Source organism: Rhincodon typus, chromosome 34 (assembly GCF_021869965.1).
Source record: "Rhincodon typus isolate 14 chromosome 34, sRhiTyp1.1, whole genome shotgun sequence".
Taxonomy (NCBI): domain Eukaryota; kingdom Metazoa; phylum Chordata; class Chondrichthyes; order Orectolobiformes; family Rhincodontidae; genus Rhincodon; species Rhincodon typus.
The window spans coordinates 14,956,220-14,969,999 of record NC_063365.1 but is presented as its reverse complement, the minus strand read 5'-3'; the positions used below and the strand labels follow the sequence as shown (position 1 = coordinate 14,969,999).

The 13,780-nt window shown below is 40.9% G+C and overlaps 1 protein-coding gene across 1 annotated transcript in view; it reads left to right on the top strand.

Annotated features, from left to right (window-relative positions):
- The window catches only part of LOC109914542 (disks large homolog 5-like), a 50,637-nt gene that overhangs the window by 19,489 nt on the left and 17,368 nt on the right, over window positions 1–13,780 (top strand). Inside the window, exons 8-9 of the mRNA XM_048616190.1 lie at window positions 2,083–2,231; window positions 3,446–3,616. Coding sequence (XP_048472147.1) covers window positions 2,083–2,231; window positions 3,446–3,616 — 320 coding nt within the window. The remainder of the gene's footprint in view (window positions 1–2,082; window positions 2,232–3,445; window positions 3,617–13,780) is intronic.

Sequence of the window (13,780 nt, the reverse complement as noted above, 5' to 3'; positions counted from 1 at the left end):
TCTTGCAGATAGGGAAATGTTACCTGAGTTCTGCAAAAACAACAACTTATAGGAATATTGTCTCCAGTGGAATTCCAACAAATTCCTTATAATGTAACAAATGTAGAGTTGTTGTATTTGCCTACCTGACAAAACACATTGCATGCCCAATGTAATCCATCATGTAAGCCACATAAATGTAAAATTTCTGAAGTCATAACTAAACTGTGCAGAGCAGCATAGCACATCCTGCTCCTGCATCCACCCAAAAAAAAGTGACAGTGGCCCCAAGATGTTTAATGAAAATAAATGAATCTTTGAATTTTAAGTATGAACATTGTCATTGTCGGCATCCTTCCATAAGATGATAGTCGCACAACAAATCAAATCGCATTGGAATGGGCTAACTTTTTATGCTGTGCCTTCTGTCAATTGCTGAAGAAACTAGTCGATGGGAGGCATATTCTGCACAAGTGCCCTGTATGAAGCGATTGACCATCTGAAGACCATCCCACCCTCCAACCCTATCCCTGTACCTTATATTTCGTATGGCTAATCCACCTAGGCTGCACGTCCAAGGATGCTATGGGCAATTTAGCATGGCCAATCCACCTAACCTGCACATTTTGGACTGTGGGAGGAAACCAGAGCACCCAGAGGAAAACCCATGCAGACCCAGGGAGAATGTGCAATCTCCACATAGTTCTTACGTATGCATCTGTCTTTCTATGTGCGAATGGGCCCAAGCCAGTAAAATCACTTCTGCTCGATCAGTGTCATGACACCTTTGACAGGACAGTCACAGTCATGATCTTGAACATCCATGCCTAGAATGCATTTCATGCAATAAAATATCTTCCATTTAATCAAATGACGGACAGTGTAAGTCCACAGCAGAAGCTTAATCTCTCTAAAATAAAAAAACATCAATTGTGTAACTTTGTTCCCCACTACTGATGGGGCAGTTATTTGCATTAATTTTTTACACAGTCACTAGATTTGTCTTTATATACATCTGTAAGTGCTTGGTAAGATAGATTTTTATTTGATACTGCATTATGAAAGCACTTTGGAATGATTAATTTTCACTGCTCACTTTCACATTTACAGTTTGTTGTATTAATGTTTTATTGTCATTTTTAACAGTTAATTTCTCAATAAAGTCATAATTTCAGTTGCATTTGACTATTGGTGATTGCATGAAAAGTTTGTAAAGTTATGAGGATAGCGTTCCTCAATATTAGTGCATTTATACATTTTTTATAGCACTTTTCATACCTTCCTTCTGTTTATGTTTGTCATTGTTTGTAGTGAGATCAACATAAGGCCCTTAGAGAAGGTTTGACAAATATATTGATTTTGCTCACTGCAGTAAATGAGGCAAGATTCTTTTGAAAGAATAGTTGGCCTATGTTTACCAGACAGTCAAAAAAATTAAATTTCCTGATTTGCAAAGCTTTTGCTGAGGAGAAACAAATCTCATTTGCTGAAATTATTCTGTGAACCAGTTTACAAATTACAGTTGTTTTCTTCGTGACCATTACCTTTCCAATATGGTCATACAATTTAATGTAAGTTCAAAGTGATGACATCACTGGAAATATAGCTTTCTGGCACAATTTCAAATACAATGCAGCCAAGAGAATTACTCACCCATTCTTTTCTTATATCTTTCAGTAGTAATGAATAGTGCATTGAGACTGAACAGTAACAGTGTGCCTGCATTATAACCTTGCCTTTGCTTGCGTATAAATCTGCATTTGAATAAACATTACACCATAGAACAAGAAATTGCAGTGAAATAAAATGTGTGCAGAAAAAGCATGTTTAGAGAGAAACCCAGCTCCTGAAAATATATTTACGATGACTATTAGACGATTTAGAAAAGGATCAGTGGTAATCTAAATCTTTTAGCTGTTTGGAAGTTTGCACTTGCTACTATTCTCCTTTATCAGGGAAACAAAAGAGGTAGAAAGAATAGAGAAATTTCAATGAACTTTACTTAAAAATACACACGAATTTTTACTCCAACTCTTATTTGCTGGAATATAGTCGAAGTAAACAGTAATTCTTGATTATAGTCATTTTACATTTTCAATGCAGTACAATGGCACTGATATGCGGAATGTGACAGCTGAGCAAGCCTATGTCGAAATGCTGAAACCCACAGAAACAATCTCTGTGAAAGCTCAGTACAGAATAGAGGAATTCAACAAGATCAGAAATGAAGCCGGAGATGGATTCTATATCAGGTACCATTTGAGATCATCAAATGAAATCTTCTCATAATCATCAAATGAAAAAAGTCAGGATTTTATGGACAAATTCTGTAGGATGTTGGGTCAAGCGAATAATGTAACAGAATACAGATACGCTGTAAATGATTAGAATTAAGCTACAATAATATATATGACTATTGAATAATGTTAAGAAATAGCAGTGATTTGGTCGTTATTTTCTTTTTCTTTTTGCTGTTAATTCAGTACACCTATAATAATTTCACATAGAGAAAATGTTAATTTCAGCTTTTTATGTTGAAAAGGTTGTGTGTATTATTTTTCAGATACTTCACCTCCTACAAGTGCATGGTCAGTGTAAAATTTTGGAGTTCATTTTAATTGTAAAACCTACATCGATTACAATTACAAATATTTTTAATCAACCTCTTCAAATGTGTTATGACACACCTCTGGAGCAGGTGGGACTTGAACCCAGGCCTTCTAGTGTCAATTACAATTGTAGACTGAGGTTGAGAGAACCAATTTAAAGTTCATTAGTCCTGATTAATTAAAAGACATTCCAGGTACAAGTATGTCTTCACATGTTTTACAGAATTTATTATATTTATCCTAACAAGCATAAAAGAAAAAGAACGTGATAAAAGGAAATGTCTACAGTCCTTCCCCTTCAGGATGTCATTTCAAGACACTGGTTTACTAGGCACTAGTCACTTGTTCTGTTTTGTTAACTGAAGTTCTTATTCTGTCTTCAACATTCCTTCTTGTGCATCAAACCACTAAAACCCAGGTCTTGTTAACCTTTACTAGCCACTAACCTTGTGCATAACAGAGGCATCCTGAACCCTATTAGTGTATATTAGTGTATGAAAGTACACTAAACAACAAAAAAAAAGCAATAAAACCATAAGCCTTACTTTTGGCCCAGCCATTTGACTTTTCTGTCTTCAAAAACTGTTTACAATTAGTCACAATTTAACAATATAATTTTATTTTTCACTTATTTAATCAAATCATAATTATTGAAAAATAGCCCAATCCTCCAACAGAAACAATTGTGGTGATGTTTTACTTAGCCCCGGTTTTAACTTCAGTTGTCTAATGGTTTGGAACTCGGTGCTCATGTTTTAGTTTTACTTACCAAGCTAAGTCCTGATGTGTTTGAGTAATACAGATTCACAGCAATCTTTTTTGAATTGCATGGCATTTTCATCTGCTTGGTCTTCCAGAGCACTTTACGATCGAGTTGCCGAAGTAGAGCATGATTTAAGTTTTAAGAAGGATGATATCCTTTACGTCGATGACACTCTGCCACAAGGAAACTTTGGTTATTGGATGGCCTGGCAATTGGATGAAAACGCTCAGAAATTGGAAAGAGGGCAAATCCCCAGCAAATACATGTAAGCATGGCAGGGTAACATACATAAATAAGTGAGGAAAAAGCTCTGCATTTAAATAATAAGAAATACATTACATTCTACTGCTTCTTTTAAAATATCAACATAATTCTTGCTGTAGAGTTAGAAGGTTGTGATTGTCAATGAGAGTGCGGTACATTTGGAGTTGCTGAATTTTGAATGAGATATTAAACCCAGATGTTCTCTGTCTGTTCATCTGGATGCAAAAGTTCCCATTCCAGTTTTTTTTTAAGGCACACGAGATTTGGTGTCCTAGCCAATATTTATCCCTAAATCAGAACCTTAATAGATTGTTAATGTGAACATTTATCTCATTGCTGTTGTAGGACTTTGCAATGTGAATTCATTGCAGTATTTTATAAGATATTGGTTTAAGGTTTTAGCAAAGATTTGTAGCTCGGATTGTGGGTGAGGTTGTTGATTTGCTCACCGAGCTGGCTTGTTTTCGTTCAGACGTTGTCACCATGCTAGGTAACATCATCAGTTGAGGCCTCCGATGAAGCAATGTTGTTCTACTCCGCTTGGAATTCATACTGTCCGGTCCGTTATGGTGAGTTGTGTCATTTCCGGTTTCGTTCTGTATGGTTTTGTACATGGGATCCAATTCTATATGTTTCTTTGCATTATGGGTTGAGAACCATGCCTCTAGGAATTTCCATGCATGTCTATGCTTGGCTTGGGCTACTATGGTTACGTTTTCCCAGTTAAATTAACGGCCTCATTGTCCGAGTGTACTGATATTAAGGAAAGTCTGTTGTGTCGTTTTGCTGCTAGTTGATGTTCGTGTATTCTGATGGCTAGTTTCCTCCCTGTCTGTCCGATGTAATATTTGTGGCAGTCATTGCATGGTATTTTGTAAACCATGTTGGTTCTGCATTTTGTGGGATTTGGGTCTTTAATCCTTGTGAGTGTTTGTAGTAGAGTGGCTGTGGGCTTGTGTGCTACCATGATCCCTAGAGGTCGTCGGAGTCTCATTGTCAGTTCTGATACGTTCTTGATGTAGGGCAGTGTGGCCAGTATGTTAGGGCGTACTGTGTCCTCTCGTCTATTTAGTAGGCACCTGCAGATGAAGTTGCAGGGATATCCATTCATACTGAAGATATAATATACGTGCTCTTCCTCTTTCCTGCGTAGTTCTGGCGTGTTGCAGTGAGTGGTGGCCTGTTTAAATAGTGTCCTAACACAGCTTTGTTTGTGGACGTTAGGTTGTTGCTGTGGAAGTTGAGGATTTGGTCAGTTTTTAGCACTCAGGTTGGCGAAGGTTTCCTCATTGCCAGGCAACTTTTAGCGTGTTGCGCCCGTAGGTGTTTATGGTTTTAACAAAGATTTATAGCTGGGGTTGTGGGTGAGGTTGAGATAACAAGGTGTAGAGCTGGATGAGCACAGCAGGCCGAGCAGGAAGGCTGACGTTTTGGGCCTAGACCCTTCTTCAGAAATGGGGGAGGGGAAGGGGGATCTGAAATAAATAGGGAGAGAGGGGGAGGCGGATAGAAGATGGATAGAGGAGAAGATAGGTGGAGAGGAGACAGACCAGTCAAAGAGGCAAGGATGGAGCCAGTAAAGGTGAGTGTAGGTGGGGAGGTAGGAAAGAGATAGGTCAGTCCAGGGAGGACGGACAGGTCAAGGGGGCGGGATGAGGTTAGTAGGTAGGAGATGGGGGTGGGGCTTGAGGTGGGAGGAGGGGATAGGTGGGAGAAAGGACAGGTTAGGGAGGCGGGGACGAGCTGGGCTGGTTTTGGGATGCAGTCGGGGGAGGAGAGATTTTGAAGCTTGTGAAGTCCACATTGATACCATTGGGCTTCAGGGTTCCCAAGCGGAATATGAGTTGCTGTTCCTGCAACCTTCGGGTAGCATCGTTGTGGCACTGCAGGAGGCCCAGGATGGACATGTCGTCTGAGGAATGGGAGGGGGAGTTGAAATGGTTCGCGACTGGGAGGTGCAGTTGTTTAGTGTGAACCCAGCGTAGATGTTCCGCAAAGCGGTCCCCAAGCCTCCGCTTGGTTTCCCAGATGTAGAGGAGGCCACAACGGGAACAGCGGATGCAGTATACCACATTAGCAGATGTGCAGGTGAACATCTGCTTGATGTGGAAAGTCTTCTTGGGGCATGGGATGGGGGTGAAGGGAGAGGTGTAGCACTTCCTGTGGTTGCAGAGAAAAGTGCCAGGTGAGGTGGGGATGGAGGGGAGTGTCGAGCAGACAAGGGAGTCACGGAGAGGGTGGTCCCTCCGGAAAGCAGAGGGAAAAATGTCCTTGGTGGTGGGGTCGGATTGCAGATGGCGGAAATGTCCAAGGATGATGTGTTGGATCCGGAAGTTGGTTGGGTGGTACGTGAGGACGAGGGGGATTCTGTTTGGGTTGTTATTGCGGGGAGGGGGTGTGAGGGATGAGTTGTGGGAAATGCAGGAGACACGGTCAAGGGCGTTCTCGACCACTGAGGGGGAGAAGTTGCGGTCCTTGAAAAACGAGAACATCTGAGATGTACGGGAGTGGAATGCCTCATCCTGGCAGCAGATGCGGTGGAGGTGAAGGAATTGGGAATAGGGGATGGCATTTTTGCAGGAAGGTGGGTGGGAGGAGGTGTATTCTAGGTAGCTGTGGGAGTCGGTGGGCTTGAAATGGATATCGGTTTCTAGGTGGTTGCCGGAGATGGAGACAGAGAGGTCCAGGAAGGAGACAGAGATATTAGAGATGGTCCAGGTGAACTTAAGGTTGGGGTGGAAGGTGTTGGTGAAGTGGATGAACTGTTCGAGCTCCTCGAACAGTTGTTGACTTGCTCGCTGAGCTGGCCTGTTTTCGTTCAAACATTTCATCACCATGCTAGGTAACCTCATCAGTGAGGCCTCCAGACAATGAAGGCCATCAGTTTAACTAGGACAAAGTAACCATGGTAGCCCAAGCCAAATATAGACATGCACGGGAATTCCTAGAGGCATGGTTCTCAATCCATAATGCAATCAATAAACATATAGAATTGGACCCCATATACAAACCCATACAGAATAAAACTGGAAATGGCGCAACTCATCATAACAGACTGGACAGTGTAAATTCCAAGTGGAGTAGAACAACGTCACTTCATTGGAGGCCTCACTGATGATATTACCTAGCATGGTGATGAAATGTCTGAACGAAAACCAGACAGCTCGGTGAGCAAGTCAACAGATAAGATATCAATGTCTATCCATACATTTCTTTTTACAAATAGCATTTCAATGGCAGTAAATTGTTTTGGGAATGTCAGAAGATGTGCTGAGAATTATAATCATAGCATTTTTGCTTCATAATAAAGTTTGATCCCAAGGGCCAAAGACACAGCTTTTTGACTTCTTTATCTCCCAGTATCTGAAAGCAGGACACATTTCAGAATGCAGCATTTCACCTCTCAAGCAGATACCAAAGGTAGCCCAGAAGTTCAACGTTTTAGTAAATAAGGCTGCAGCTACAGTACACAGAATTCTCCGTGTTTTTGTAGCTATTACTTTGAATCTCCCAAGAAGAAAGTTTGCCCGTTAAGTATGATGGATCCTAGGGCATAAACAAATTGAATTTGTCAGAACAAAAACAGAAATTGCTGGTAAATCTCTGCAGGTCTAGCGGCGTCTGTGGAGAGAAATCAGAGTTAACATTTTGGGTCCAGTGACCTTTCTTCAGAACTGATGTAGCTAGGAAAAGTTTGATTTTTATGCAGTAGAAAGGGTAGCGTAGGGGGTAAGGAGTAAATGATAGAGCCCAAAGAGAGAGAAAAATAGTTGGATAACAAAGGACTCGATAAAGGTCAGTTTAGGAGAATGAATAGCTGCTAACGGGGACTGTTAGTAACTGACAATAAGTTGTGTGTGGTAGCAACCTATATGATGACAAAGAACAAAACCAAAGTTGCTGGAAAAGCTCAGCAGGTCTGGCAGCATCTGTGAAGGGAAAAACAGAGTTAACGTTTCGGGTCCGGTGACCCTTTTTGTTCCTGATTTACAGCATTCACAGTTCATTCGGTTTTTATTATGTGATGACAAGGCCTGGGTGTGTGGGGTGAGGGAAAGTCCAGAAGGCTGCAGCATTCCCAAGTGGAAAACGAGGTGCGGTTCTAGCTTGTGTTGGGCTTCACTGGAGCACTGCAGCAGGCCTGAGACAGAGATATTGGCCAGGGAACACAGTGGTGTGTTGAAGTGGCAGGCAACTGGAACCTCGGTCTTTATTGTGGACAGAACGTAGGTATTCTGCAAAGTAGTCACCCAGTCTGCACTTTGTTTTCCCAGTGTAGAGGAGACTACAATTCGTAGGAAATCCTGTATTGTATTTTTTTGTATGAATTTGTCATCGGGCAAGAATGAAACTTTGGCTTCTGAACAGATTTCCCATCTTTTTATAAGATGAAAAAAATGCACATGCTGTCAAAACTTTAAGATTCCTGTTGAAAGAGATGATTTGGCATTATATACGTGATTTGTTTGAACAAGATTCACTAATGGCTCAAATTGCAAGGTCCATCAATCTGGAGGTTTCTGCTAATTCGAAAAGATTGTGAAGATAGGGAAGATATAGGCAAGCCTGTATGTTTTCTGCTATTTACAATATAGAAAGTTGTATTGTTTGATCTATGAGCATGTTGCTCCAAATATTGCCCCATTTGCCATTTCCAGTTTAGTACCAAGTCAAAAAATGACCAACACAGTATTATTAATAGATCCTGAAGCTTCATTGAAGATGGGAGTAATCCTGTAAAATCATTGACCTACCTGTTAGGGCGACGTGTGGGATCGTGTTTCAATAACAATTGAGATCAGTCAGTGGCAAAAATAGCCTCTTGATTGAGAATCGCAGTAGCACAGTTTGAGGCAGTAGTGGAATCTGAAGTACAGTTTTACTATAGCCTCTTTATACACAGTTCTTAATACATTAAAATTTTAACACTATAGTGTTACATCATTGTATCTATTGTACACAAAAGTTTGCATGACATCTGTCCTAGAGGAGTAGAAGATTGTTTAAGCACTCATTAAATGCTGGCAGTTACTTCTGATGGGATTAGAATGTCCGTCCGGTCTAAGCTTGCAATATTTAGAGGAGTTAGTCCTTTTGTCTTAAAGTTAGTAAGGTGAGTAAAAATACTAGACCTATATCATCTAAATAAGTGAGAAATTATAAGTTTACTAGATAAAAGTATAGAGGATAGCAGCTGGGTTGAGATTTCATTTGCTATTGCTGGTTTTGATAGTTCTTACACATTCATTCATGCACTTTCACGGAAACGCTGTTTTGATAGTAAGTTTCGTGAAGGGAGTAGCAGCCCTATTTAATATATATATAAAAAGTACATACTAGTGGAGAAAACAGTTTGATATTCCGCAGTCTATTCGGGTTCTGAGAGGTGGTCGCTAAGGGCTAATTAATATTATAATCTTTCCATAGTTTCAAGTAAGTTCTGGAGACACTGTGGCGGGGATGGTATTGTTCTGAGTAGGTTACAGTATTAACACATATTCAGGGATTGCCTTTGATAGTGAAATAGATATAAACACTGCTTGCAGCATGGATTCAGTAAGAATTGAAATGTGTAAAGAAACAGAAATGAGTTAGAAGGGATGTTTTAATTTAGTTTATAAAATGTTCTACAAAAACACGGTGTTATGAATGAGTGAATGGAAACGCAGAAAAGTAAACACTGCGCTTGTGAGTGAGTTAGTAAAGAGAATTATAACACAATACCTCTCGGGTGTCACATCCAAAACACTTTGTTTCCTAAAGATGGAACTCCAGTGGAATGCCCTTATAGGTAGTTTATGATGGGAATTTTGAATTGCCTTTTATGGTTCATAATTTGGGGCCTTTCAGGTAAAACTGAGTACAGGTTACGTTAGTTCCATGTCCAGAATTTTAAGGTGAGTAATGTTATAGTAAGAATCTTGTACTGTAAATGTTCTTGAAATTGAAAGATTGAGCCAGGGACTATTTCACTTTAGTAATGAAGACTTTTAATGCCAGAACTGCTGTTGATTTATGGATCATCATTATATGTTCTGTGTACCCACTATATATTATCTTCTTTCTGTCTCTCATAGATGTCAACTTTGATGCCATACTTTCATGTGATGATTTCTTTCTAGCTCCAGTACTCCACATGTCTTATGATTTTTATTTAGCCCACATACACGCAAACTTTATTTTCTTTTGAATGTCGGCATATTTGGGTGTGTGTCGTTTCTTTCCAGTTTCTATCATCATCGCATGTTATCTACTCCTTATCTCTTTTCCATTTTGGTAATGTTGCCTTTGCAGCATGTTGTGTATTCTTTCTCATTTTTCCATTTGTGTTTTATCTCTTGTTCTTAAAGCCCAGTTTGATCTAATTCTTTGATCCTGAAATGTAGTACATAAGTAAATATGTAAGTGATTGACATGATGATCCAAACCAGTAAGTCCTGAAGATATAGAGGCAAATGATAGACAAAACATTATGATGCCAGAGGTGGAGCATGTTTTGAAATTGATGAGGCAGTGAAAGCTCTAGGCATAGATTAAGTAGTAACAGAACACCTGAAAACCCGTGAAAACGCAGAAGTTAGAAATGATAACAGAAACTTGTGATCAAATATATTCCAAAGGACATTAATCATTCATTAAGTTAGTTAAGAAATCTAAAACAATGCAGTGAAGTCATTTTAGAAATATAAGCTTAATGAGTCATCTTGTCAAAGTGATCTTGAGATTATAATAGAAAGAAATGATTACATATTCAAAGCAGGTTCTTAAAATGAGGATGCTAACACCTGTGTTAGAAATTCTATGTATAGACCATAATAGAAATGTAGTTGTAGACCCAACCATCTTCAGCTGCTTGAGCAATGATCTTCCCTCCATCATAATGGCAGAGGTAGCAATGTTCACCAATGATTGCACAGTGTTCAGCACCATTGGCAATTCATCAGATACTGAAGCAGTCTGTGCCCAAATGCGACACGACCAGGACAATATCCAGGCTTGAGCTGACAAGTGGCAAGTAGCATTCTTGTCACACAAGTGACAGGCAATGACCATCTCCAGCAATGATATTACCATTACTGATTACCCCACAATCAATATCCTGGGGTTACCCTTGACCAGAAACTGAAATAGACTAGGCATACAAGTATTATGGCTACAAGAGTAGATCAGAAGCTAGGAATTTGCAGCAAGTAATTCACTCCTTCATTCCCCAAAGTCTGTCCACAAGGCCCAAGTCAGTTATTATGGAATATTCTCCTCTCGCCTGGCTGGGTATAACTGTAACAACACTCAAAAAAGACTTGACACCACCAATACATATTAGCAACAGTATATGCCATCTACAGGATGCACAGCAGGAATTCACCAAGGCTCCTTAGCACATTCTTAAGCTATGACCATGACCATCGAGAAGGACGAATGAAGTACATACATGGAAATGTCACATTCCTGTCCAAGCCACTCCCTGTTCCTTCACTGTTGCTGAGTCAAAATTCTCAAACTTCCTGTCTAATAGCACTGTGGGCATACCAATGCCAAATAGACCTGCAGCAGTTCAAGAAACCAGCACGCCACCACATTCTCAAGTTTTGATTAAAAATGGGAAATAAATGCTGGCCCAGCCAGCGCAGCGCACACACCCTCCTCATGAATAAAAATAACATAATAAATAAATCTAAAATACCCAAGAGCAAAATTACCTCTTAAAAAGTAATATCCGGAAAAGATAATGTCAAATGATCATCTGATCAGAGTGTAAAGCCACAGGTATCTCCTGAAGAGCAAAGTGGGGTCAGAAAGAAGAGTCAGAAACAGCATAAAGAGCAGTCAACCTAAGCATAGTTGCATGATGATGTCACAGGGTGATTGCAGATGTGCGAAAGTGTGTAAGGCTGGCACAAGACAGACAAAAATGGCATTCCATGACTGAAAATCTCCCATCAAGAGTAGCTACAAACACAACCTCTTTGTCAACAGAGCAGTTGGCTTACATTTCAAATTTCATTCAGTATTAATTTTATTACAGTGAAATCATAATAAGTAGGACCAGGAGTAGGCTATTCGACCCCTTGAGCCTGCTGCGTCACTCAATAGGGCCATGGCTGATTCGACAACATTAAAATCGTAGAATCCCTACATTGTGGAAGCAAGTCATTCGGCCAACAAGTCCACATTGAGCCTCCATAGACCATCCAACCCATACCCAACCCCCTACCCTATCTCCGTAACCTTGCATTTCCTGTGGCCAATCCACCTAACCTACACATCTTTGGACTGTGGGAGGAAACCGGAATACCCGGTGGAAATCCATGCAGACACGGGGAGAATGTGCAAACTCTACACAGATAGTTGCCCAAAGGTGGAATCAAATCAGGGTCCCTAGTGCCATAGAACATAGAGCAGTACAGGCCCTTCGGCCCACGATGTTGTGCTGAACTTTTACCTTAATCCTAAGGTCAATCTAACCTCCACCCCTACCTTATACTATCATCCATATGCCTATCTAATAGCCACTTAAATGCCCCTATTGAGGCCAACTCCACTACCCTCTCCGGCAATGCATTCCACGCCCCTACCACTCTCTGAGTAAAGAACCTACCTCTGACGTCTCCCCTATATCTACCTCCACTCACTTTAAAACTATGCCCCCTCGTAATAGCTACCTCTACCCAAGGAAAAAGTCTCTGGCTGTCTACTGTATCTATACCTCTGTTCATTTTGTACACCTCTATCAAGTCACCTCTCATCCTTCGTCGTTCTAAAGAGAAAAGCCCTAGCTCTCTCAACCTTTCCTCGTAAGATCTTCCCTCCATTCCAGGCAACATCCTGGTAAATCTCCTCTGCACTTTTTCCAACGCCTCCACGTCTTTCCTGTAATGAGGTGACCAGAACTGGACACAATACTCCAGATGTGGCCGAACCAGGCTTTTGTGTAGCTGGAGCATAACTTCACGGCTCTTGAGCTCAATCCCTCTATTAATGAAAGCTAACACACCATACGCCTTCTTAACAACTCTATGCATCTGGGTGGCAGCTTTCAGGGAACTGTGAACATGAACCCCAAGATCCCTCTGCTCCTCCACACTGCCAAGAATCTTTCCATTAACCCTGTATTCTGCTTTCAAGTTTGTCCTTCCAAAATGAATCACCTCACACTTTTCAGGGTTAACCTCCATCTGCCACTTCTCAGCCCAGCTCTGCATCCTATCAATGTCCCTATGTAACCTGGAACAGTCTTCCGCGCTGTCTACAAAGCGACCACCTTCGTATTGTTCGCGAACTTGCTAATCCACCCTTCCATTCTTTCATCCAAATCATTTACAAAAATCACAAATAGAAGAGGACCCAGGACAGATCCTTGTGGTACACCACTCGTAACTGAGCGCCATGTTGAATATTTTCCATCCACTACCACCCTTTGTCTTCTAAGGGTCAGCCAATTCTGAATCCAATCTGCCACATTTTCCCCCTATCCCATGCCTTCTTACCTTCTGCATGATGGGGAACCTTATCAAATGCCTTACTTAAATCCATGTATACCACATCCACTGCTCTCCCTTCGTCCAGGTGTTTGGTCACCTCTTCAAAGAATTCAGTAAGGTTTGTGAGGCATGATTTACCCCTCACAAATCCATGCTGACTATCACGAATCAAACTGTGCCTTTCCAACTGCTATCAAATCCTATCTCTCAGAGCCCTTTCCAATAATTTGCCCACCACTGATGTAAGACTAACTGGCCTGTAATTTCCGGGGTTATCCCTATTCCCTTTTTTGAACAAGGGAATGACGTTTGCCTCTCCCCAATCTTCTGGCACTATGCCCGTGGACAGTGAGGACAAAAAGATCATCGCCAAAGGCCCTGCGATCTCTTCCCTTGCTTCCCATAGAATCCTTGGATAAATCCCATCAGGACCGGGGGACTTATCTATCTTCAACTTCCTCAAAATACCTAGCACATCTTCTTTACTAACATCAACCTCCTCTAGCCTACCTGCCTGTTTCACACTGTCCTCCTCTACAACTAGGTCCCTCTCAGTAGTGAATACCAAAGAAAAGTATTCATTTAAGGACCTCTCCCATCTCATTAGGCTCCGTGCACAAATACCTTTTACAATCCTTGATCGGCCCTACCCTTTCTCTGGTCATTCTCTTATTCCTCACATA